Source organism: Coloeus monedula, assembly GCF_965178545.1.
Source record: "Coloeus monedula genome assembly, chromosome: 12".
In the NCBI taxonomy this organism is placed as follows: domain Eukaryota; kingdom Metazoa; phylum Chordata; class Aves; order Passeriformes; family Corvidae; genus Coloeus; species Coloeus monedula.
In genome coordinates, this window is record NC_138792.1 from 4,382,043 (window position 1) to 4,408,120 (window position 26,078).

Genomic DNA, 26,078 nt, shown 5'->3' on the forward strand with positions numbered 1-26,078 from the left:
CAGCAGGACAAAACGTGAAACACGGGTCAAATCAGTCAAACTGGCAAACCAAAGCTTTATTTTTTTTTTTTTAAAGTCTTTGCTACAGTACCTAGGACTGCATCCCTATACATAATTAACAATCATTCCTGAAAGATCTGTATTTGGCACCAGTTTGTGTTTACCTCAAACACTTGTGGGGAGGATTAATTTCAAATCAAATTTGGTTTTTCAACAGAATAGGAGCTGCCATCATGAAGCCAATTAGCTGAGTTATTGGAGAAGCTTAAAAAACAAAACAAAACAAAAAAAACCCCGAAGTCCTTATCTTAACCAACACATTACAGAGAGCTCCAAAACAGAGGTCAAACATTAAAAGGCTGATATAGGCTCAAGTGGTTTATAAAACCTATAAAAAAAGACTACACCAGCACATATGCCCCTTCAGTCCACACAGTTTAGAAATTAACACAGGGAGCAACTCGCTAGCTGGAAATCTTGTCATGGGAGAACCACATATATACCAACAGGAGTACCCAAAATCAAATGTTAAAACGCTCCAATTCCCAATCCACATAAAAGGAGAGAGGTTTGTAGGAAGATTAAATCAATCCATGATATCATAAATTGGTTGGGCAGTTCAAACTTTCCCCAGCAACCACTTTGTCACTCACACACACAGGCTCACATGTACACGGCTCAATCCCATTCAAATTCCTCATGGAATAAAAGGATCCCAGGCTCTATTGAGTCTTTCCCTATCATGCAAGAAATAGGTCTGGCTGTGCTTTAATCACCATCATGTATTACTTCAGCCACAGAGTACCAGGCAGATTAAGTAGAAATGCACAGTTTTTAGCTCATCTTCTCTGCACAAGTGTTGGAGAGGCTCAGTTCCTGGAGAGTTCCTGGTGGGCACACCCAGTCTCTCTTCATGCAGACTCGCTGGCCTCCACTGGTTTGATCATGTGGTCCGGTTTGTTGCCCGCAGCGTAGTGATCCCACATCTGGAGGTACAGCCGCTCCAGGTCCATCGTGTACTGCTTCGTGTTGAACAAAGGGCTGGATATTCTCTGCTTCCAGACTTTGCCACGGATTTTTTTCAGGCTACAAAAGAGAGTTAAAGCAGTCATGAGACACTCCAAACGCTACATAATACTGTTTACCTTTGAAACCTGCTGTTTTCAGCTAACCCAGAACTGCCCGTACAACTGTTTCAAAAACACCTGCCCCCCACCTCCACCAAATTCCTGTTCTATCTCATCATTTCTGATACAGACCAGTATGACCACTTCAATTCAGAAGAGCTGCAACATTAACTTGCTGCATTGTCTGTAGTGCAGTAACACTTCCCAGCATGATTTTCACTTGAAGTGACAAACTGCTTAATCTTCACTTTAAAAATGAACAAAATGGGAACTATATTGCACTTTTGCACATAAGCAGTTTCTTCAGAATTTTCATTCAATTGGGAGTGCTGCTAAGTTACCATAAAAGCAGAAGCTGAATTAACTGCAACACAAGACACCTCTAGAAGAGGACTGCCCAGCTATTTTAAATATAAAGTATCTGCAGGATTAAAACTACTGATGTCTCAGCACTGTGCCCAAATAGAGTACTCTACATTCTTGATGTTCCCACATTAGAGTCCCAAGTCTGCTTACTATTCCAGGTCAGTTCCCAGTTTCACAGCAATATCCTCATACTCCTGTCTGCTTTTTGCAATCAGCTCAAGACAACCCAGGCAAGTGAGCTGTGAGGCAGCAACTCGTGAGGCAAGAGTCTCGCCTGAAGAAAAGAAAATAAAAGGCAAATCAAAACCAACAAAAACAACCAGGAATGAGTTTATCAAGACACTTATCACACACTAGGAGTTACCTTCCTTCTGCCTCCACAAGGAGCAAAGTTTGATGTGTTTGCTGTTACTAAAAAGTTACTAACATTCCAACGCATGTGTCCAGTGTAGGTTCCCTGCTGCATTACCTGGCATAGTGACCATTGGCGTTCCAGCCCAGAGCACGTCCATGCCAGTTGTGTGCCCATTGCAAAGGGGAGTGTCCAGACAAACATCAGCCAACTGCCCTCTCCTCACATGCTCTTCTTTGGGGGCAACAGGTGAAAAGATGATTCGGTTTTGGGCAAGACCCAAGTTCTGTGCGTACTGCTGGATATTGGGCTCTCCTACAGCTGGGAAACGTAGCAGCCACAGCACACTGTTGGGAACTCTTTTTAAGATCTGTAACAAAAATAAAGAGCAAATACAGAAAGTCCAGAGAGGAACATTTATTTTTCTGAAGAAGAAATTGCCACATACTAAAATTAAGTGGAAGCCATCATCATTCAGTACTTTGAGGTATAGAGCAGAAATTCAACAGATCATCATTATGAATGAGATCACCAGGATTGTATTTCTAATCCCACTGAAAGAGACAGCAACTCTGAGCAACACTTCACAGAGCAGTTCTTAAGAGAGTAAGTCTTGAAATTAATGGTCTCATTTGTTTATAGGCCCATACTATGGAATATAAAAAATTAACCCCCAAGTAGTTCTCAGCAATACACTGTAAGCTGGAACTTGATACAGATTTATCAATCTATCAACTGCCAAGGCCAATTGTAACTCAATTGCAGAGACTAAGGAAAGCCAGAATTATTTCACAATGGAGAACCAGCATACTTAGGCTGTCCAAAACATAAATTTTCACTGGCTAGATGCACAGGTATCATCTGAAACACATCTAAAACACTCTATATTCTGCTAACACTAAGCCCTGCACATGAGCACTGTAAGGATTCCAACGGCTCAATGTCAGCATTTTCCACAGAGAAGTTAAAACTTAACTTGCATGAAGTTTTAGCTAACCTGAACAGCTATGCCTGAAGTCTGACCCTTAGATTTCCTACTGGATACAGATACTCACATTAGCCCACATCTGCAAGGTGGAAGGATCAATCTTATACAGCTGGTTGAAGTTACAGTACACAACAGCATCCTCTGGTAAGCCGTACTGAGAACGGGTAGTAACAATTATAGTCCGTGGAACTTCTTCACCAGTTGCTGCTTTGTTGTTAATCTAAAGGGGGGAAAAAAAAAGCTACTGAAACACTGAAACTGCAGGAAACAAGACTATGCCCTGTGGAAATGTCCTGAGACACATTTGTTAGCATAACAAATTACTGTAAGCATATCTTTGGTTTTATGATACAAAACAAAATTGTCTACTTACCCACCGCAAGAATTTAACTGGTATGTGTACCCGCTTGTGGATGCCACAATGTTGCAACCACCAAGGCAAAAAACACTGGGCATTTTCATGCCCTTCCTATATCTCCCCGAAATTCCAAGTAACTGGAATAATTGGAAAGAAGAATCATATAAAGAGGCATTACACATGGAATCCTATCCTCCTTAAGGTCACTTAATTTCCTCGAGACCAAAAATAAAATTAAAACTGAAAGACAGAATAAAAAGGTATTTAGAAAGCAAAGATGGGGTTTGGCTTGTTTGGAATTTTGTGGTTTATTTTTGGGTGGGTTTTTTGTGTGTGCTTTTTTTTTTTTTTTTAAGAGAGAATACAGTAAGCACAGAACAGATAATCAATAGATGCAGACTCAGATTTAACTGATAAGACTGTAAGGAACCAGTTGACAAGGAAAATAATGAAAATAATAAAAATTAGATTAGAAGAGTTAATTATGAACTTTTAAAAAAAATGAATCTTAAAGCATTCACAAAGAATAAGAATATGCTAATAAAAAGCAGCAGAGGATGAAGTTGGGATAATCAAGATACCATGCAAGAGTCCTGAGGATTAGTAAAATGGAAGCAGGATTTTCAATTTTTTTTTTTAATAATGACATGCAATAATGGGATCAAAACTAAACAGACAGAGCAACACAGCTACTTAGAGCCTTCTTCCTTACATATGTATTTTTACATACCTACGGGTTTAAAATTTAGACAGTGGCATTGCAGCCAGCCACTGATGACACACTTGATGTGAATGACAATGACTCGCTGTCACTGACTGTTAGAAGATGCACAACAGCTCTAAAGAAGTTGGTAAACATGCTACTTATTTAGGTCACCGAGACCTCAAAAAACACAATGCTCAGTTCTTGTCGACCTATGCCCAAAAGTAGCTGATCTCAGCACAAAGAAGTGCTATATTAGTGTCACTGAACGATAGAAATCCTGTTTTAGAAGTGCACAGACAGAGCTTAGGAGTGTTTCATCTCAGTGGTGGAGCGTTAAGACAAGAATTCTCTATGATTCTCAGATGACAACTTCAGAAAAAAACAGCCTGACGGACCAAACTAAGAGGAACTATTACCAACTCAAAGAAAAGTCTCAGTTGTGAACAAAAGAACTCCAAAATAAAACAAGGTATGAGATTATGAAGAGAGCAGTGGCAATAAAAGATATCAAAATGATGTAAAAGAGGTTCCCGAGGGACTGTAAACTGAGTAAAACTCACAAGATAATGAGTTATGCCAATGTCAGAATATGGCATTTCTGAAAGGGAAAAACTGTTCTGCAGTGGAAGAAGAGTTAAACACCACCAGTAACTGTCACTAAAATCCCATGGATTGTTAAGCCCTGAGAGGTGGTAATACAACGCATAATTCTGAAAGATGTAAGGAGACGAATAAATGTTGAAATACAGTGGAGTAACTTTGCCTCTATTCTATTACTCAGCAATTTTTTTTCCCAACAGAAAAACACAACTGACACTGAATAACAGGTCACAAATCTCAGTAGGCTGCAGGCAGTAAGGAAATCTTGCCTTCAAATTCAGAACAAACAAATATCTTCTTTATGCAACAAGAATGAATTTCTTTGGACTTTAGATACCTCTAGATACAATTCCTCTATCTTTGGGGGGGGGAAGATCATCTTCCATTACATCTGTGGCTTACAATGAGCTTCCTTCAATATGACAACTAAATGAATCAACATGACAGAAAACACATTTGCTTGGAGGCTTTTCTTCGTTATGTTAAAACATACATATATAACATAAAGCCCAAGAGAACAGTGTCCTGAAGTGCCTCACCTGAGTAGTGGCTAATCCATTACTGATGTTGAATCCATTGATAGTAATCTGAATTTGTCCACGATTAATCATCTCAATCACAGCCTCTGCAATGGTGTTCATAGGGATGACTGGCATGCTGAGGGCGGCATTGCCATCGGCATTGTCACAGCTGTCGGGACACTTCATCTGAGACAAATCACACAGGCATCAGAGGGAGTACTACCTTCAGTCCCCAGGACTGTACACAGACAAGAGCAGCTCTCACCTTAACAATCTTGACATCAGGAAGGCTGTCAAGGAATGCCTTCAAGTCAATGCCATTCAAAACAATCCTGTTATCATAAATATGACCATTGGACTTGAAATCAATGACTGCTTTTTTCTGTAAAAAAAAAAAAAAGATTTCAAGAAGTTACAAGATCACTTACCAATACTATACTAAGTGCCATTTCATAAAGACACCTATGGAAAACACCTACTTTTCTTGCCCCATCTTCCAACATACCTTCAGATGGGGGAACATGTTGGCGTGGTCTCCGATAAAGAAAGTGTTTGGCATGTAAGCTAATTTCTCTGAATACTGCTCAGCCACCTCAACTGGGGAAGTTTCTTTATCTGTGATGATATAATCCATGAACAATGCCCCACTGGTTCCAGGATACCCTAGCCACATTGCCTAAAAAACAAGAAAGCAAGGTTTTGCCACATACAGGTTCAAGTTCCCTCTTCTGCTTTACCAACTGAAGATCGACCCCTAACTCCAAACTTTCACTACAAGACAGTGAACAGCTCAAAGATATTCTAAAATTGATGTCTCAAGCAAATTTTCCCCACTATGTGCAGCTTTAAGCCAGAACACTAACCAGTGATTACAGCTTCTCTGACCTGAGACAACTCCTGTAGTCTAGACTGATTCTAATTATGGTTCCTCTCATTCTCTTTCCATAGGCATTTTAGAAAATCTAGTCAAAAAATCCCCCCAAAAAACTCTGACATTGATTCTGGCTTACTAAGAGCCTTCTGACTTGGTTACCTGAATAGGTGCTGGTCTCAGGGCAAACAATTCATTTCGGGCTCCCTTGGTGTAGCCATTCATATTAATGAGAATGTGAATCCCATCCTGATGGATGCGGTCTGCTGCTTTTCCATTACATGGTATCTAAGAATAAATAAATACATAAATACAAGTTCTTTGTGTTTTCAGTCCTCCAGTAATAAATGTGGTTAGTTATCAGTGTAACAACGGATAGATGCCAACTGCATAATTTAATTTAAGTGAAACTTAAATCTTGTTATGCCTGGTTTTACAGAAGTCTTAGTCCTCAATGCAGCACTTAACTTCAGTAGCAGTAAAACAAAAGCTAAAGGCTAGAAACTGAGGTTATACAAACCAGAACAGCCTCCCCCACACCCACTCCTCTAAGGCTAATTAGTAATCAAAGCTCACATGGGTCAAGTGGCACATTCACAAACTAAGGTAGTACAGAAAATCAAACAGAAGATCAAGAATAAGCCAATTAACTACTCCTAAGGATTTTGTCTTGACTTCTGTGTATACTGAAATCCTGGTCAGTTTTCACACTGAACCTAAAGCAAGCCTAAATGTTGCAGTTGTGACATCTTGATTTCTCCATGACATTTAAGTATGACTTATCTTGAGATCTAATGTGAGAGTTAATAAATAATGATAATGTTACTTTTTAGTAAGCAGAGATCACAAGATAACCACCACATCCCAGGTAAGGCCTAACATCAATACATCTACAAATTTCAAAATTCTCAAGACTAACATCAACCTAATTCAAGAAATGATTTTAAGTAAGAATCTCAAACTACAGGCTCATCTCCTCCTTCTTCATTTAGAAAAATCTAGGTTTGCTAAAAGGTCAAAGCATAAAACAAGCTCACCTGAGATAAGTCAATGAAATGATTTGCTTCAGCCATCACTTTTACACGGAAGTTTGTCCCATCATCAGGACTCAGAGCATAACAGAATACCTAGAATATGAAGCACCAAAAACTGAGTATCTATGACAACTTGCCCATAAAATAACTGTGCAATATTGCAATTTTTAATTACATCTAGTTTCACACAAACCATATTAATTTATGTGGCATTTACCAGCTGAGAAAGAAGCAAAAAAAAAGGCACTGGGCCATTTTTTGACACATTTGAACCAGGCCTATTTCTGGTGCCAGAGTATGGCACTGCATACTGCAGAGACATATATCCAACGTTCTCATGAGTGCAAGGCAAAGTAATTTAACAGAAGATTTGCATAAGAATTAAATTCTCTAAGAATGCCTTCTACAAGTCACCTTTGACTTTGTAATTAGTGAGAATCATAACTATCAATCAGGCTGACCAGACAAGCTAAGCCTCAGGGAAGCTTTTTAACAGTGACTAGTTCTCCTGATGCCTTTTCCTGGTCTTAAAATCAAGAGTCATACACGGTTAGAAGGAGAAAAGGGATTTTACCTTGGTATTTATTTTAAGGATCCTTAGGTGCACACATCCAGGTCATATGCATCGAAATGCACACCCCACAAAAGATCTGGTATAACATTACAGGTCTTACTAATTAGCAGATCTATCAAAGATTCCCCAATGAGAGGCTCAAGTGAGCCCCCCTCCCCAAGGAACCTTCCCCTGGATGGTTCTATCTTGGTTTACAGAATGTGTTCTGGAGAGGACCTTGGGCTCTGGGGCACACTGATCCCCAGCTACGAAGCTTCTAAAATGTTGAGTCTCTCAGCTTGACAAACAAGTCCAAGAATGTAGGCAAAAAGCACTAAGAATGCAGAAGTTGTAAAAAAGGTATAACAGGGGTATAAAAGAAAAGGCAAAAAATCTTCATGGCATCACTCCCAGTTAGGAAACTGAAAGTGTATCTGAAAACAACACTTCATCCTGGGAAAGTAGGATGACTCGGACTGAAGAACTCTTCAACCCATAAAAAAACAAACCCAAGAAGCAAAGATTTGCTCTTTCCTTGTTTAATTGCTTGCACCAAGAAGTGCCACTTACAGCCTTATTTAAAGCTTTAAGTATGCCATTTATATTTTTACCTCAAATTTGTCTGGGTTATGCATGCCTGGAATTGACTGCATTAGGTGTGAGGTTGGATGGTTTCCAAAGTCAGAGCTCACATAGCCAATACGAAGTCGACCTTCACTGGCCTTCAGATCCTTGGGGTGCTCATATGGTGGCTTGTGAAGAACATTAATCTGCCAAGAAAACACGTGAGTGTTTACAAACTCAGGAACTAAAATCTAAACAAAAGGGAAAAAAAACTCCTAGGAGTTTGCAAAATTAACCTTATCCCACATTCAAGCAAGCAGTCATGGACATATGTTATTCCAAACCTGCATTCTACGTATTCCACTGCAGCCAAGTGCAGTGCCCACACACTGTGTCACAAGATGTGATGTGTCTCTGCTCTCAGACAAATACAGACATCACTACTGCATTTCTGTTTTTCTAACAGTTTCAATATCCCACCCCTGATCATTAAATATACTGACACCATTAGTTAACCAGACCCTGCCACCAGCTGACAGCACATTTTCACTTATAACTGGCAACCTGCACAAGTAGTCTGTGTCAAAACTCACGAAGCACTAACAGCTGTGAACATTACATCCTATCTCTTTATATGTCAGTGACTCAGAAAGCCTACAAAGGCTAATACTGAGAATCTGAGTATTTGATTCTGAGCAGAAACAGGCAAAGCCCCAAAGAACTTCAATCACAACTGGCCTGTATAGAACTTCCTACCTTGTCCAAACAGAGATTTCCATGTCTCTCAGCAATTGCCTTCCTAAAACTGTGAGAAAGGGGATACAGCATGCTATGATGTGGGTGTACAGAAGGCAGTCTGTTTTTCTCCAGCTGATCAGCTACAATGCTAACCAGCTTCTTCATTCTTTCATCATAGTCTGTCCAGTCACAGACAATCTAAAAAAAAAGGAAAAACAAAGATTAGGACAACAGCTTCCTTCAACCTGTATCAGTTATTTCACAGCTTGAGATTAATGTTTCTTCCAAAAATGGAAGTGAGAACTTCTGTAATTACTGTTGACAACTGTATAATCTTATCTTCTCATTTAAATCTAACTCTTTACATTTTAATTAGTAATCTGCTACATAGGAATCCTGAGAATTACAATCAAAGCCTCATCTTCCTCACCTGCAAACAGTGGGCCAAGTTACAATAGGCATCTGGGAAATCAGGTTTCAGTTTCAGAGCAGTACGGTAAGAGGCAATAGCTTCTGGTATATTCCCTGAATCCTGTGAAGACACAGAAATGAGTCAGCAGGTAAAAATATCCTCAGGGTAACTACTCACAGTGCCCCACCACACTCTTATAAGAGTGAATCATTTGCATGTGCTACCTTGTGAATCGAGGCCAGATTGCTGTGGGCATCAGCAAAAGCTGGGTTTATCTGAATGGCACGGGTGTAGCACTGCAGAGCTCCTTGAACATCCTGCATCTCCTTCAAAGTGTTTCCCATATTAGAATAAGCATCTGCAAATGTGGGGCTGATTCTGAAAAATAAAGATAATATGTCATGAACAAGAAAAGCTCCTCCTCCAACGAGAAGACACACTCAAATCCAGACTTTTCCACTTGAGCAACTATGCAAATTAAAACACATGACTAAATCACCTTCTGTACAAATCTAGGCACTTTCCTGTTAGGAAAGGCTGGGACCCTTACAGAGAGTATCCATTTACCTAATAGCCTCTTTGTAATGCATCAGAGCTTCCTGTAACTTTCCCTGCTGTTGCAGAACACTTGCTAAGTTTGAATGCGCTGCAGCAAACTCTGGAAACACCTGGAAGAAAAAGAAACTGACTCTGTCTCAAATGTCACAAGCAGACCACAGCACAAATACTTGTGCATTTATTACTGTATTTTCTTACTTTTTTTTATAGAGAGGAGGAAAAAACCTAGGTCCTATTAGAAATTCCCAACCCGAACCACCCACCTCTCCCTCCCACTTTACTGTACCTCAAGAGCCTTCCGGTAAAGACGGACAGCTTCCTCAATATTGCCCTGCTCCCGCTTGATGTTTGCCAGATTGTTGAGAGAATCTGCATGAGTGGGACAAAGTCGAAGGGCTGTGTTGTAGCATTCTTCTGCTTCTACCACCTTGAAAAAAAGGGACACTGTTAATATAGTAACATTTATTGTAAAAGCACTGTTTAGGAGAAGTCATTATACAATCATTTTTAAAAGGTTCAAGATGGAGATTTCCTGAATTATTCTCCCTTTTAAGTAAGTGAGGTTAACATCCATCTTAATAAAAGTGGCGACTGCTGGTGTCTATTAAAAAAGCATTCAGTGTAATTCTAAGAAGGAAAGAAGTGCTCCTTACACTGCCTTTCTCTTTCAAGGCATTGGCCAAGTTGCAGTAGGCATCAGGGAAGTGGGGCTGGAGCTCAATGGCCCTCCTGTAGGTGTCTATAGCCAGGTCTATCAGGCCCTGCTCATAGTACACACAGGCAAGGTTGCCGTGCACAACTGCATGATTTGGGCTCAAACTCAAGGCTCGCAGATAAGCTGCCACAGCTCTGAAAAAAAAAGAGGGAAGGTAAACAATCATCCAGAGAACAGGAATTACTCACCTTGCTTGGTACAGTGTTTAGTGAACAGTATTAGGTCTGCTGGAAAACAAGCAAAGCTTTCAGCTACTTTTTTTAAACACTCATCATTACTAGGAAAAACACCTTTTTTTCCTTACTCCATTTTTTGCCAATTTATTATTCCATTTTAACAAGATAAACAGTATTATCTTACGTCTTTATTCTCTCCAGTAACCAATCATGATTTACTTAAGACTCCAATCATCACTTTGTTCAAAAGTGAAATCTTTAATTACGTGCTCCTATAGCACTATACAAATGGCTGATGTATTCAAATCCAGTTTCTAGGAAAATCATAACAATATACATAGTAAGTAATGTTTAAAAGGTGATTCAAGATCTGAAATTATGAAAAAACATGCCTCTGGTCCACTAATTCATGGTTAAATTAGATATCACTGAATCATTTAGACTGTGTGCAATGCAGGTAATTAACCTGTTCCTTGCAAGTTTTTATTAAATTTGGGGCCACAAACCACAGCTATCAGAAATTATAAACCAATTAACAGATGCAATATGGTACACTGCATACAAACAACACAGCCTGGATCTTTTCCCAGAAACAAAAGATTCACTTATCAGATTAGAGGTCTCAGAACACATTAGCTCAACAAGACAGCAGCACTATTGCAACCCAAGGCAATAACATGAGGGGGACATGTCACAAATACAGACTATTCAATCGAATGTTTAGCTGAATTCCAGCATTTTAGTTTGTCTCACACAGAAGGAAAATTTTAGAAGAGACACACTTGCAAATTATGCTCTGAATCACATAATGAAAACAAAGAATTCATGTATTCAGGCCTTTCTCGTGCATCTTATTTTCACCCTCCCCAGCCTTAATTTCAAATCTATTTTCATCAGAAACTCTCATTTTTGACAGTGCATTGTACAAGAAAGCAATATGAAAGAATACATTTCACTGTAATTTTTTATTTTTATTTAAACAGACCAGCAGCCTGGTCTGTCTGCACTTCAAAGCCACTTGCTTGCTCACCTTACAGCTGAAGTCTTTGCTACCCCTGTCCATAGACTTTACAGAAGGAACATAATCTGTACCTTGATACACCTGCCGAGCCACAGAGACCAACAGTATTGATCTGCTTACCTGTCAAATATCCTTGCCTCCTTCAGAACATTTCCCAGATTGATGTAAGCATCCAAAAAATTTGGGTCAAGTGTTACAGCCTGAAAATATTTTTGAAGTAAAAGTTTTGAGCATTTAACACAAAAACATTATCTATGAAACTGAGTTGTTTGATGCTTTTTTGAAATTTGATAACTATAATCTGTAAGCTTTTAAGACTTTATCAATAACCTAGTAATGAAGGAAAACTTACATAAACCAATCAAAGAGCAAAATTATTTATCTGTAGAAATGACAGCACGTACTACCTTCAAATTGATTTGTCTGCTTACCTATTCAGTTGCAACTACTGCAGGATGAAGTGCTAAGCATTTATTTCACATTAGGCTGATCATACTTCACACCCCTGTCTACTGATGCTACGTTGTCTTTAGCTCGTTTTTAAGAGGAGAAACCCTAAAAAACCTTATCTGTACCCTTTATCTACTGCAAAGTGAGACAGAATTTTAAAACTTTACCAGTGCAGAAAAACAGAGACTGTGCACAAGAACAAGGAAAGAGCAAATACATCACATGTGCAGGGAAAATTCAGTAGCCATTTAACTAGAACGTCTTCACTCCCTTCAAAACTAATAAAATGCAAAAAACCACTTAAGAAACTGATGAAGTTACAGAAGCTGCAGTACAAAGCTACATGTGAGTATCTGACAAGCCCCACAGTCTTACAGTCTCATGGGAACTATTAATTCCAAATTAAAATACTTCATCTATCACGAACTAGACACAGATCCCCCCCCAAAAAAAATCTTGAGCAGCTAGACTTTTTTCTGTAGATTTAAAGCTATGAATTTCAGAAAGAAACTGTTGCCACATCTTAAATCCAACTTTAGAAATGAGTACAAAATTAATTATGGTGCCAGTTAGATACTAATTGGAAGGAATCAAACAACTAGTTAATGACACTAATCTAGAGAAGTCTGTACAGTGGTGAAAAATAACCCTGGAGAAGAGGAATTAATGTGTCACCTAAAACTGTTCTTCTCAGATACTCAAAGGACAGTAATACCTGAAACAAAAGTCACAATGAAAAATGATTTTAAGGACCAAGTTGATTCTCTCACACATAAAACATGCAAAACATTATCATCTCATCAGACTTTAAAAAAATTTAGTCCGAAAAAGGGCTGAAGAAAAATTTAATTAATTTTTTCGTATTTGACATGTGTCAAGTCCTAGGGCAGTTCTAAGTGTCTGTCTGTAGCAGCATACAGGCAGTTTGAAACACCAGCAAGTTTAAAAAAACAATTAACATGAACTGTTAACTAAGAGGATTATACGAAGTTCTCCACTATCAAAATATTTCTATCACCTGCAAGCACACAACTGCATGTACATACAAATCTAGCAGTGAAGCTGACTCCCTTAGGTAGTTACCTTTTCAAAGTGATGAATTGCAAGCCAAATTTCTCCTTGGGCATTGAAAACACAGCCAAGATTACTCCAAGCCACTGCAAAGTTTGGTTGAGTCTCAATTGCTTTTAAGTAACAGGCCTTGGAATAGTTAAAGAAGAGAGATACAAGGGAAGGGGAATATTTGTAAAAAGAAAAAAATGAGAAAAAAAAATTGTTAGTATGCCTTCTCTAACCAGCCAAAAGTGACCCTGCAGTATAGGCTAGCTTGCGCCAAAACTAATGCGCTGCAAACTGTTGTTGATCCTGCGCCAGCGCAAACCAAAACCCAGGTGCAAGCCCACCATTTTTCAGTTATGCTGGTAACAGTTTAACATTCCTTCAGACACCAAATCACCACAGAAATCATCTTAGAAACAATTCAAGTAGTTTACCAGAAACATATGCCGCCTCCAAGTGCGTAAAAATCAAAAAATTACCGTGCAAAAACAACTTCGCTCTGAAACAAAATTTTCCAATATTCTAAATCAGATAGAAATTACTTTAAAAAAAAAAAAAAAAACCCCAAACCAAAAAAGCTACAGAAAAAGATGAAGCCATTCCTCAGTTTTAAGAGTGCTTGGCAAATGAGATGACACACCCCATCTGTATCTTGTTTGCTGGTTTCTTCAAATACAATTCAACCTCTCCTGCAGCTTCAAAACCTCAAATGACAGGATTGCATGAAGGTTTAGGTCCCTGTAATGCAAGCGCAAGAAATCGCTGCGCATCCTACCCAGCACGGCGCCACGCTATCGCTGCGAACTGCTTGGCTCTAGTGATTGCCCCAAGGTGCAGTGAACGGCCAACCAGAATCATTAATCTACCAGACAGGCCCACACAAAACTCGCATGTTAAATTTGATGTCTGGACTCTGTAAATGCATTACAACCCAATTTTATCCAAAAGGCTGCAGCCTGGAGCTCGGGCAGTCGCCCGATCAGAGATTAATCATCGAGTCAACCGTTCACGGGGGCTTTAATCGCACGCAATGCGCGTTACCGCTGCGCAGCCTTTGCGCTACTGCAGGATCACAGCGCATCATCAGAAGAGCAGAACGCTGCAATCCAAACAAAGAAGAAAAAAGGAAAAAAATGAACAACCAGAAGAGTTAGAAGCTTTTACTATTAACTATCTCCAATTATTTCTTTAAAAAATATTTTAATTTACTTTTACTTTATTTCTTTGAAAGAATTTGTGGCTAATAGTATAAAATATTCTTACATTACTTGCTTGTAATTAAATATTTTAAGCTGTTTCTGAAGCCACAAGACAGAAGATTCAGGCATGGAGGCAAATGGTTTTGCTGTGGCAGTTACAAACCCGTTACCATATTTCTCATCATGTGACTTTTCGGTGCGTTCCTTGCTGGAAGAGGAGGAGGAGGTGTGTGTCTGCCCTAGATCCAGGCCTCGAGCTCCCTTCAGCGAGGCACCTTACGCATGGAATAGGAGGTTTCACCCACCTGAAACCTTCTAAATACAATATCAGTGGTGAAAAACCAAAAACAAGAGAGAAAATAAAACAAGATCATTAGTAAGAGTTCAACAAAGCAATTGCATTTTTTTGGATATGTCTTAACACATGGGAATGAGGATAATCTGTCTGTAACAAGGGAGACATGCAGAAGGGAGAGGGTTAATCGGGCAATTGCATACAGCAGGGACTTTTTTTTTTTTTTGGAAGAAAGGCTCTGAAATATCTACAAAGAAATTAAATTTTAGTTCAAACTGTAAGGAATCTGCTGGCTTGATCTTTCAAATGGACTGATAACCAAAGAAACACATTGCAATTTACTCAAGATGTTTTTCCTCGTTTATTAAGTTCTCACAAAACGGAATAACACTTTCAAACTAGGTGTCTCCAGAGCTCTGAAACAAAGAAGTCAGCAACCTAAGGCAGGCGCAGTGTCTTGGCCTATACCAGTCACACTAAAGCTGCAGTGAAGTGCAATTCATGTTAGCTGTCCGCTTGGTGGGCTGAGAACCAAGTGTCTCAAAGACTGTTTAACTCCGAATGCCGCTATACAATGTTTTCAACCTGGATCCGACCAAATCAATCAGGCTGCCCTAGGGTGGTACACACATCCAAGTTGTTATGAGAAATCAAACAATATTGAATTTTGAACCTGCAGTCCCCATTACCCCATAAAGATGCCCACCCTCCCCAAATGGTGCTGCAGCCAAACAGACAGCTACGCTGTTCATACACTCCACTTCTGAGCATGCGCGTGGGGCTTGGAGCGACAGCCGTGGAGTCCAGAGTGGTTCTGATTTCTCCACACTCCTCACCCCTGCAGCGCGGACGCGTAAGGTGGCTTGTAACAAGACAATTTCTTTCTGCAATCCAAATTTTAACATGCCAAGAATTTTAAACTCATCTTGGCTTTCGAATTCTCAGTTTAGGAAACGCAAGACTGCTAGAAGCCACCTTTCCACTACAGCAAGTTTTCTTTTGATCAGTTCATTTACCAAACAAACCAGCTTTGTCCTTCCGATTTCTTTATTTTGGGGGAGGGGAGAGGGAAGACATGATGAAAAGATATTGGGGGATGGGGGTGGGGGGGTGGTGTGTGTCGCATACTGCAGCTATTATTTACTAGCCTTTCTTCCACTATCAAGGGAAGGGAAAAGTTAAAAGAATAAAAATCTTTAAAAGCCAATATTACAAGGTAACATTTGGATAAGTTTCTTCTCCACTTACAAGCCACAAAGGACTTTAGAAGAGCAGCCTTTTCAATAGCACCTGCATCGTACAGGGATCTCGAGCTAACCACAGGCTCTCTGCTTGGCACCAGCAGGCAAGCCTCAGATCTGAAGGATTGTTACTTATTTCCAGATGAAAGCATGATGGAGCCCCTGCCCAATACTTCAGAATGGTATCAGATAGTCTAGTTCAGCAGCAAGGCTCGGTAACTTTCCATTTCTTGACTTAAACCAACTTTTTAAACATGGACATGCCATATCTTGCCCTGCAACTACTCTGGGGTGTTTCAGTGCCTTCAGTTTTCAGAAGTTTCTCGGACTGGCTGTAGATCAACGCAGATTTGAAGACTTGGTGCAAAGTTCAAGTTTTCAAAACACTGACGTTTACATGTATTCTACCCAACACCTACCTTGGCTTCTTCCAAGCGACCCAGGGCTTTGAGCAGGTTCCCCAGGTCACTACGAACACAGTACAAGTCCTGAAAAAATCAAAATCACACCATCATCTTCAGGATTTCAAATGCTCCACAGGTCTTCACAGAGTACTTGCAAGGGAATAACCCAGTCCTCTAAAGCTTAGTTTAGATTCTTAGTAGATACATCACAAATGTAAATTATTTTTCTTGACCTAGCATTACAGACAACAGATAATCTGACCAAATTTAGTACTGTAATGAACAACTGTATAGAATTAAAAAGAAGTCATATTTCATACAACTCCTATTATACAGAAATAGAAAACTGAAAACAAACACCCCCCAGCAGCTTAAGTCCTTTTGCCATGTGTAAGCATTTCAAGCCCCATTTTTTTTTTCCAAACCATTGCTCCAAACCTGTACTCTTAAGATACACTATTGCCATTATGGCTTTTAAACAGATATATAAAGTGATTTTGCTGCCTGTATCCCTAAAGAAGTTTTTCTCCCCGTTTTGCCCACTAATCCATCCATTTCCAACAGCTTTACCACACATTCTTGTTCTTTAATTTGTTTGAAATGAAAGCACAGTCTGCAACTGCATTATCTAGCAGTAAAGACCACAGAGAATGGAGACATTTTGTCAACACTAATGAAAGGATTTACTAACCTAAACAAAACTCAACCCCTGTAAAAAATCCCACCATCTCACATTATTCTAACCAGTGCATCCACTAGTCACCCCAAGACACATATTAAGTTAGACAAGTTCACACTGGCTGAAGAACACAGAGAAATAAGATTCTGGGCACTTGTTGGACTGGGTTTGCTTTTGCTTTTCCTACAGAAAAAGGATTTATGCACACAAGACTGATGCTGCACTTTAAGTATTTTTTATCAAAATGTTTGACCAAAGATGCAGGCAAATACCTTCATCATGCTGAGCAATACTACACAAATTTAATGAGCATGATGCAAAACAAACAGAGGACAGCAGTCTGATACAATGTTTACTAAAAAGTCAATATGACAAAAATCCAAACACCAGATCGATTAATCTTATAGGAGTCACTTATAGACAGTTTCAGCCTATAAAACCTAAACTGATGCTTCTGTAAACCAGTCCACAGTGGAAATCTAACCCAGTCTACAGCAGAATTCTAACCAAGGCAACACTCAGCACCATGAAATTTCTAACTTCATGATAAATACCTGGTGATTTTTCAAGATTTCACATTCAAGTCTAAGCACTGATTCTCTCACTGTAATACTACGTTAAAGCACACAAAGCTAAATACGAGGCCATTCACTGAAGCTTCTGCCCTCAGAAAAAAAAACCAAACAAACCCTTGCTATTCTTTGATCTAAACAGTTAAGTATGTTACATATACAGAAAAGCAAACAACCAGCAGCCCTTACTGCAATATACAACTTTTTGTTACAGAAGCCTTTCCAAGATCCTTAAAAATAGTAATAACTACTTCATTAAGTTTATAGCATACAGGTTGAAAGGGTTATCTTTTATTCATTCTGTGAAAGCTCCTACTTTTGTGTCCTGGGGCAGTAATAAAGAATGGACTTTTATAAAATACAGCATTACTTACAGGGTTGTACTGAAGGGCAGACACATATGCCTGTACTGCTCCTTCCATATCACCTGCAGCTACGAGTGCAGCAGCCAAATTTATATATCCATCAATGAAATCTGGTTTGAGGCGCAGTGCATGTCTGTAATGTTCAATTGCTTCCTGCAGCTGTCCACGCTCCTTGTACACATTGCCTAGATTCGAATAGGCTTCGGCCAACAGTGGATTCTGTTTGATTGCCAAAGTGCTGAAGTGAGCAGACCTGGAGAGAACAGACAAGTTAGCAAATAAAAAACCACAGCCCAAAAACAACCAAACAAAAAAAAAACCCACCCTCAACACCCAGTGTTTGCCTGTTTATCTAGTTACTCTAATGAACATTCATGCTTAAGTGAACCAGACATACAGCCAATAAATCTGGACTTACAGAGCTGTCTTTTATGTTTATGCTCCCACCTTAAACTCTGATCTCCCTCGTTCCCATTTTAGGTTGTACTGAAGAAAGACAGGTCTCATTTACAGTCAGAAGGGTTCAAGTTGCCTCACCAAACCTGAGCGCAACACACTTGGAAAAAACACTACAGGAATCCCTCTTCCCACATCTGTACACTTTAAGCAATGTTCCACTTGATATTCTTTTCAAGAAGCAGGACATGGCTTACATGTAAAATTCTGTTGTATCCTCATCCATTTTATTTTCCCCTATCTGAACTACTACAACTTCAATCAGAAGACTATATAAAACAAATCTCAGTCAAATGCTCTTACTTCCTTCACCAGCAAACATGAATTTACAGCTAGAAAAAGTGACGTTCAAAATGCTAGAGGCACAGAAAGCAAGATCAGGAACAGGCAAGCAGAAAGAACATAAAAACAACTTTCAGAGCAGAAAACTCCTTTAACTAAACATGCTGCTGTGCAGGAAACAGTCTTGTAACTTTAAATAAAAAAAAAAACAAAACCACCTTGGACTGTAGGTGGAATGAACATTACACATGTAAATCCTGCCAGTACACACCAATGTGCCTGATGCTCCAATGTTAATAGGTACAATATTAAAATAATAATTAGAATAATGGCAAGGCCTCCTGTTTGTTGTAAAGCTGATGAGTCCAATTTGTATTTCTCTTACCCCAGCAAAATCCCAGAGGGAAGAAACCTACCTGTCCAGTCGGCGACACTGGAAGTGAATGGACGACAGTAACAAAAGCACACCAGTGTTATCAGGCTCCTGTCTCCAGAGCTGCATGCAGTGTCTCTCTGCTGCTTCAAAGTCTCCTGCCTGATACTCACGATGAGCCAACTCCGCTAACCCTTGGAAGGAAAGCATACGTTTCGTTGGTTCTGGAGAATCACCAAAACATTTAAAGGGGGAAAACAAAAAGTTAGATGATGGGAACAAAACAAAACCAAAACAAAACAAAACAATGAAAACAAATGTACACAACTAATGGATGAAAATGTTTGAAATTATATGAAACACTACAGCAGGTGACAGTTGGGACTCTAAGATCTTATCTGTACTAGTCCTTGACTCCATCAGCTAACAGTAACAAAAATGCAGACTGTAACGACTGTGAATATTTGTAAGTCAGTCATTTTCTATTATTCTGAGACTCCTGTCATGATATATTTTGGTTCCTAACAGTGGAAGTGCTGCTAACAGAACAATGACTCTCCTCACCCTCCCCCACGACTGAAAATCCTACGCTTTGCTATGCTAAAAAAAAGTTCTAATAATTTAATAGGGAAATGAAGGACAGGAGACAAAGACTTCAAAGGACTTGAACAAAATAAAGTTTTGCTGTACAAGTAGTGAAAGCCCTTAAAAAAAAGGCAAAAAAAGCACAATGGGTAACATTCCTTGAATCCTGCATACTCCTACATTTTCTTTGAGGAGTCAAAATTCCTTCACAGAAAAAAAAAAAAAGGTCTTGGAACAACAATATCTGATGAGAGACAAACACACACTTCAAAGATTATGCAACTGGCCTACAGGAGGAACCATTAAACACACAGGGTACAGGAAAGAAGTTACTGCTCCTGGAGGCTTAGCTGGAACAGGAGTGACAAAATGGTTTTAGTATTTAATACCCAACTGTGGAGAATGAAAAACTTAAATAAAACACCACCTGTTTTACATAAAACAACTGGAAGTAAGAAAAGTAAGTAAAATTTCTTACAAACTAATAAACAAGTGCAGCTTGGAAAAAACCTACAACCATTCATACTGGAAAGAAGTGCTGGCCTTCAAATTATGCCTTTATACCAAAGACTCTTACTATTAAAAGGTTTGATTACCTCGAGTATCTCTCATCTTTCCTCCTGTACTTTGCAGTCCCTTAATTCCATTCATTAAACACTTCCCACCTTATCCCACAGAGTTTTAAAATTCTGAATTTAAATGAAACAGATAAACCTTTCCTAACAGAAGAAACCACCTCAACAGCTGAGCCTACATTTTTGGACTGGAGTAGTACAAAAGTCCAGAGACTCTCATGCTTTTCTGAGAACTTTAAAGGTGATGAAAAAAAAAAAATCATAAAGACGTTAAGTACAGATTTACTACCTCGTGCTAATTTTACAAAATTGGGATTGATGGAAGTTATTTAAATTGTTTTCAAATGTGGGTTTTTAGTACCAGTAGGTTTTAATACAAGACTACAAGTGCTCTAAGTACAGTAATTTTTCCAGACAGTACATTGTCTCTGTCAGTGCTATAAACTGTTTTACAGTAAACTGGAACTACCAAAGCCACTCATTTTCAGGTAATTACCAAATTAGTAACCAAGTATCTTCATCCAGATTAGATTCCTGTTTTTCAAACCCTGACTATGGGCAAAATGGACTTCGGGATCTGGTTAAACCTACCGGCAAAGATAAAAAGGTACAACCTTTATTCAACATGAGAATGTTGAACTGTGGCTGAAAACCACACCGTTTACAAATGGTGCTGATGGTAATACTGGAGCACCAGCAGACTGCTCCTCACTTGGCCCTTCTGGCCAAGTTTGGAACAGGGTTTAAGAGGGTTAGCCCTTCTGGCGGTCAGCACATTTCCAAGTTCTGCTGATGGCACAAACAGAGAAACCAGACAGAGGAAGAGCACGCCTCATGAAGTGGATTTCCTCTTCAAACGCATTTCAACTGTTTTAGTAAATTTCAAAGCTAAAAAAACCAAAAAAGCACACTGAAACAAAACAACCCAAAAGTTTACACTTCAATACTTGTGACTGCTGGGAAGTAGGCTTTCAGCCATGATCTAAATGCTACATTTTGCCTATTTAAAGCAAGAAGTCAAACTGAAGTTACAAATTCCAGGGCAAGAGAGCAGGCGGTGCAGATTTCACACCTGGGAATGAGAACTACTACCAAAAGCAACAAAAGAAGAAACACTGACATTTTCTCTCATTTACCAAGTGTCTCTGTTTACAAAACAACCCACCCTTTGGCTCCAGAGATAAGGCAAACTCAGTATAAAACTGCCAGTCATCTACCTCCAAGCATTTATTTTATAAATGATTCTGATAAAGTTCAGTGAAAAGCAGGAAGTGGACAGGCACATCACAAAGTTCAGAACGAGCAAAACTTCTAATACAAAGTTGGCTGGAAGTTATGCAGTGCAAAATATCCGTAAGATAGCCCATGGATGGATGCTCACTGAATCAATGTGTAAAGAAAATAACTGCAGTGAGGACTCACAGCCAGGAAAATCCCGTATCCAGTCTTGCATAAATGAATTTCTGTACCTAGGCTAACTTGTGCTGCAGGCTTTGATTATGACCTTGGAAAAAGTCTAGTATGTGCTGTGACAATGACCTTCCCTGAGGCTTCTAGACAATACAAGCAAAACAAAAAGCTGCACAGAACCATCAGAAACGTGCCCAAGGCCATTTCCCTCCCCCACCCGCCCAATACCATCCTAAACACTTGCAATACACTCATGCTCAACCCTGCGTTCAGATCAGTCTAGGTCCAGACAGGAGCAGTGGTTACCTCCAGCTGGGAGGTGCTGGATGAGCACAGGACTCTCTCCCAGCGTGCACGTGGCTCTTTTTACCTCCAGGGATCCAAGAGGATGCTGCAGCCTCGCTGACCAGACACAGTTTTAGCTGAGAAGGTACGAAACACCGTACTGCAGCATCACTACAGTTTCTCTTTAGATCCCTATCTCTGCACTGCTATCCCATCTTTCTCCGAAAGTCCTCTTTTTCCTTCTGTTTTTCCCAGACATCGTTTCAGCTCTTCCTGCCCCTCCGGTTACAGAAAGCCCCAAAATCTAAGGGATAAAGCTGCGTTGTCCTTTCATCCTTTCAGTTAGCATAACACTTTTTTTTTTTTTACTCTCCAAAAAGTCAGATTTCTCCTCCATTCCTCAAGTTCTGGACCTGCAAACTAGATTTAGGGCAGGATCTTCCGTGATGCAACACGCTATCAGACTGTTCAGAAAAGCGTTTTAGTGCTCGGCTGTGCCACACAATCGGTTTGGGTTGGAAGGGACCTTAAAGACAATCTCGTTTCAATTCCACGGCCATGGGAAGGGACACCTTCCATTCGACCAGACTGCTGAAAAAAAAAGTCCTAAGTGCAGCGAGCGATTCCGGGCAAACCAACACATATTTTGGGTCAGGCTTTTACCCTACTTCGCCCTCTAACGCAGTCACCTGATAGTCCGATAAATATAGCAGCGAGCCCGCCGCACTCACACCTTCCTGCGCCTCCCCGGTAGCGGCCCGGGGGCTGCCCACGGGCAGCGCCCACCGGAGCGCACCCAGGGCCGCGCTCGGGCCCGGGGCGCACAGACCCCACAAAGGCGGCGGGGGCACCCCCGCCCTGCTCCTTCTGGAAACTTCCGCCGGGCGCGGGCCCGGAGAGCGGGGAGCAGCCCCGGGGGCGAGGGCTCGGCCCGGCCCCCACTGTCCCCGGCCAGCCCGTCCCCGGGGGCGCCGCAGCGCACGGTACCTGTGCTGTCCGCCACGTTCCCCACGGAGGTCGCCATCGGGACAGGGGCCGGGGAGTCTGTGGCGGCGACAGCAGAAGATGCGCTCGGGCCGGGCCGGGCCGAGCTGCCCGCGATCGCGGCGCGCTGAAGCGGCGCTCCCGAAATGGCGGCGGCGGCGGCAGTACCGAATGGCCGCGGCCGGAACTATCCCCGCGGAAAAGAGTCCGGGCGGCGCCGGGCAGCGCTGTCACACGGCGGGCGGAGGGACCCGTTGGAATCGTCGTACTACAACCCCAAAGGTTATCCTTCCGCGCGCAGCGCTGCGCCAAAGGCGGCGGGACTGCGCATGCGCCGCCACCTCCCGCTACTCCCGCACGTGGCCCCGCGGAAGCGGCGCTCACCGGGACAGCGGAGCTCAAACACTGGGACATCGGAGCTCAAACACCGGGACAGTGGAGCTCAAACACCGGGACAGTGGAGCTCAAACACCGGCACAGCGGAGCTCAAACACTGGGACATCGGAGCTCAAACACCGGCACAGTGGAGCTCAAACACCGGGACACCGGAGCTCAAACACCGGGACACCGGAGCTCAAACACCGGCACAGCGGAGCTCAAACACTGGGACATCGGAGCTCAAACACCGGGACACCGGAGCTCAAACACCGGGACACCGGAGCTCAAACACCGGCACAGCGGAGCTCAAACACTGGGACATCGGAGCTCACCGGGAGAGCGGAGGTCAAACACCGGTACATCGGAGCTCAAACACTGGGTCAGCGGAGCTCACCGGGAGAGCGGAGCTCAAACACCGGCACAGCAGAGCTCAAACACTGGGACATCAGGGCTCACCGGCACAGCGGAGCTCACCGGGGCGGGCAGCACAGCTCAAACACCGGGGCATCGGAGCTCAAACACCGGGACAGCGGAGCTCAGTCACAGGGCACCGGCGCCCTCCGGGCACCAGCGCTCACCGTGTACCTGCACTCATTCACCGGGCTCCGGGCGCGCCGATGTACAGAGAAACAGCAGCACAGGCGTCTGTATCCCCACTCCTGCTCTATTTCCATGAGCTCCGTCAGCCACACGCCAGGACTCCATACGGAACCCCGGGGTCTGCACAAAGCTGCCCCGGGGCACTGAAAATTAGCAGTCTCCGGTGAATCGTGCACCTTCCTAAAGGCTCACATTACCAAATTCTGGTTTCTGGAAGTAATTGCAACTTAAAGAAAAAGGAGGGCAGCTGTTTCTGAAGTATTGGTAATAATTAGGCAGTTCCCAAAACCACTTAAGGGTGAGACATCAGACACTGTAGTTGTGGTCCCAGAGAAAAAGTTCCCCTTTATGAAATGAAAATTGCCTTACAGTTGTTTATCAACACCAAGTATTTCATTGTGAGCAAGTGTTTTTTCCTGACAGACATGCATGTATCTAAACAAGCCAGTATTTCTGAGGAATTACTTTACATCTATAAAGACTGAAGAACAAACCATACAAAACTGTATTGGGATTCTGGAGCCAGTACAGGCTACAACGAGCCAAGGCTTCAGCAGGACATGCTTGTCTAAAGCTCATTTTTCACCATTTACTCATTCATATAACATGTTTTATAATCAATTAAAATACTATATATAAAAAAAAATCATCTTGTTAACACAGTCCACATTACACAGTTCCTTATGCCAAACTGGGACAAGAGAAGTTCAAGAGCCAAGAGTGGCCCAGGATGACCATCATCTCAGGGAAGGGAGTTCATTCATCTGAGTCCAGGTCACTGTCTCCTGCAATGGAGTGAAAGTCCTCGCTGTCCTCCTCATCCTCAGACAGATGGACCTGACTTAACACACTTGGCCCAGAGCGCTGCTGTTCTTCCTCCTCCTCCTCTTCTGAGATCTCATACCCTCCAATGCTGCTGAAACTTGTGTCTCTTGTGTTGGACTTTGGGTCTGGTTCTTCGTAGCTGCCATAACTAGAAGAAAAAAAGAGAGTAATTTCAAATGAGCTGCTGATACCAACAATTCTGTATTTAGCTGCTGTAAGGATTGGCTTGAAGTTCTGTGAGCACTAGGAACCACTGTGCACTTCAATTCTGTCACTGGCCAGGTTTTTAAAATAAAATTTTTAAAACACCCAGTTCTTCAATGAAACAATTCCATTATCTCTACCCCACTCTGATACACTCAGGGCAGGAAAAACAGACTGCTCCAACACCTTCTGTCACCTTCTCTGCTGACAGAAAGTGCAGGACTGTTTTCAGCCCATTCTCATCTTCTCTAGCACTTCCTGCTGACTCTTGTCAAGGTCCTGGGCTGGACTGACCATTGCCTGCCAGCACAACCTATCAGCTCTGATGTCTGTGATTTATTAGGCAAATATCAATAATGGCACTAAAGAACTGAATTCCACAAGTAGAAGAACGGAGAATCAAATACTTATACTCTACAGAATGTCCAGAGAAGGGAGAGTAGGTTGCTGTTCTCTCGAATGCAAAAAAATAAAGTTGATAGTGTTGTACTTTTAATTTTCTAATAATGGAATGCCTTCCAAAATACAGAATATCATATTCCTATACTTTTGGACTTCAACTAAGCAGTTGCAAGTCAGGACATGCTTGTTCTTAGAGGGGGAAAAAAAAGTTAATCTTCAAAATCATTTTTGAACTTCAAAGACATCTTGTAGTTTGAGACAGCTTGTAAAAACCTTTATTTGTCCTGCCATCAAAAACCACTATGTACAGGAAATAATCTAACTTAAAAAAAAGAACTGGGTGTTTTGTTTTTTTTTAATTTAACTGATATTTTTATTAGTGAAAATCTTAACAGCAACCCCAAATTTCTGTCAGTAAGAATAAATGGTAATTATGGTTGCAACAGTAAGAACAGTCACAAGATAACTTTAAGAAAAATGTGAGATATTCTTCAGGTTTTTATGATGAACACTTCAAAAATCTTTAAGAGAAGGGATTTTAACAGGATTCTCAGCTCTAATTACCTGATATTGCTGTCCTCCATAACATGAGATGTCTCCCCACCGTCTCCTTCATAGGACATCATGCTTTCTTCATTGTCCATGCCCATCCGTGTGTTCTCTTGAAGAACATGAGGTTGTTTGGGTCTCACTGCATTGGGCTCCACATCTGAGTCACTGCCACTCTCACTCAGCTGGATAGCTGTGAATGAACCAATGTTTGGTCGCAAACTGACACGTTTGTTCTGTCACTTA

At 41.2% G+C, this 26,078-nt stretch overlaps 2 protein-coding genes across 7 annotated transcripts in view; both read right to left on the reverse strand.

The window, feature by feature from the left end:
- Positions 1-31: 31 nt before the first annotated feature.
- On the reverse strand, positions 32-23,094 carry OGT (O-linked N-acetylglucosamine (GlcNAc) transferase). Of its 3 annotated transcripts, none has more exons than XM_082289510.1 (22): positions 22,878-23,089; positions 19,079-19,259; positions 17,934-18,177; positions 16,324-16,392; positions 13,194-13,310; positions 11,781-11,860; positions 10,402-10,597; positions 10,035-10,175; positions 9,758-9,858; positions 9,415-9,568; positions 9,209-9,310; positions 8,797-8,976; positions 8,088-8,246; positions 6,927-7,016; positions 6,052-6,177; positions 5,524-5,694; positions 5,284-5,400; positions 5,037-5,204; positions 2,901-3,053; positions 1,963-2,215; positions 1,644-1,767; positions 32-1,086 (listed from the first exon to the last, which is right to left on the reverse strand). In XM_082289510.1, the coding sequence occupies exons 1-22, from the start codon at positions 22,912-22,914 to the stop codon at positions 912-914; spliced, it is 3,138 nt and encodes a 1,045-aa protein (XP_082145636.1). In that variant the 5' UTR covers positions 22,915-23,089; the 3' UTR covers positions 32-911. The 3 variants fall into 3 exon arrangements, 2 of the variants coding, with proteins under 2 accessions (XP_082145636.1, XP_082145637.1); XM_082289511.1 differs by having other exon boundaries at positions 19,079-19,229; positions 22,878-23,088; XR_014226764.1 differs by lacking the exons at positions 32-1,086; positions 1,644-1,767 and adding an exon at positions 3,207-3,328 and having other exon boundaries at positions 2,074-2,215; positions 22,878-23,094.
- Positions 23,095-24,223: 1,129 nt separating this feature from the next.
- TAF1 (TATA-box binding protein associated factor 1) overlaps positions 24,224-26,078 on the reverse strand; it is a 29,309-nt gene continuing 27,454 nt past the window's right edge. For all 4 annotated transcript variants that reach the window (XM_082289515.1, XM_082289514.1, XM_082289513.1 and 1 more), the window contains 2 exons: positions 25,848-26,025; positions 24,224-24,825 (listed from right to left, as the gene is read on the reverse strand). In XM_082289515.1, the coding sequence (XP_082145641.1) occupies positions 24,609-24,825; positions 25,848-26,025 (395 nt within the window). In that variant the 3' untranslated portion in view covers positions 24,224-24,608. The remainder of the gene's footprint in view (positions 24,826-25,847; positions 26,026-26,078) is intronic.

Bases quoted from the DNA above. Each gene is read 5' to 3' on its own strand.
- OGT (XM_082289510.1), bottom strand. From the start codon at position 22,914: ATGGCGACCTCCGTGGGGAACGTGGCGGACAGCACAG. The intron at 9,569-9,757 runs GTAAATGGATAC...TTTATTTTTCAG, and splicing joins CATTACAAAGAGGCTATTAG to AATCAGCCCCACATTTGCAG. The intron at 6,178-6,926 runs GTGAGCTTGTTT...ATTTATTCTTAG, and splicing joins ATTTCATTGACTTATCTCAG to ATACCATGTAATGGAAAAGC.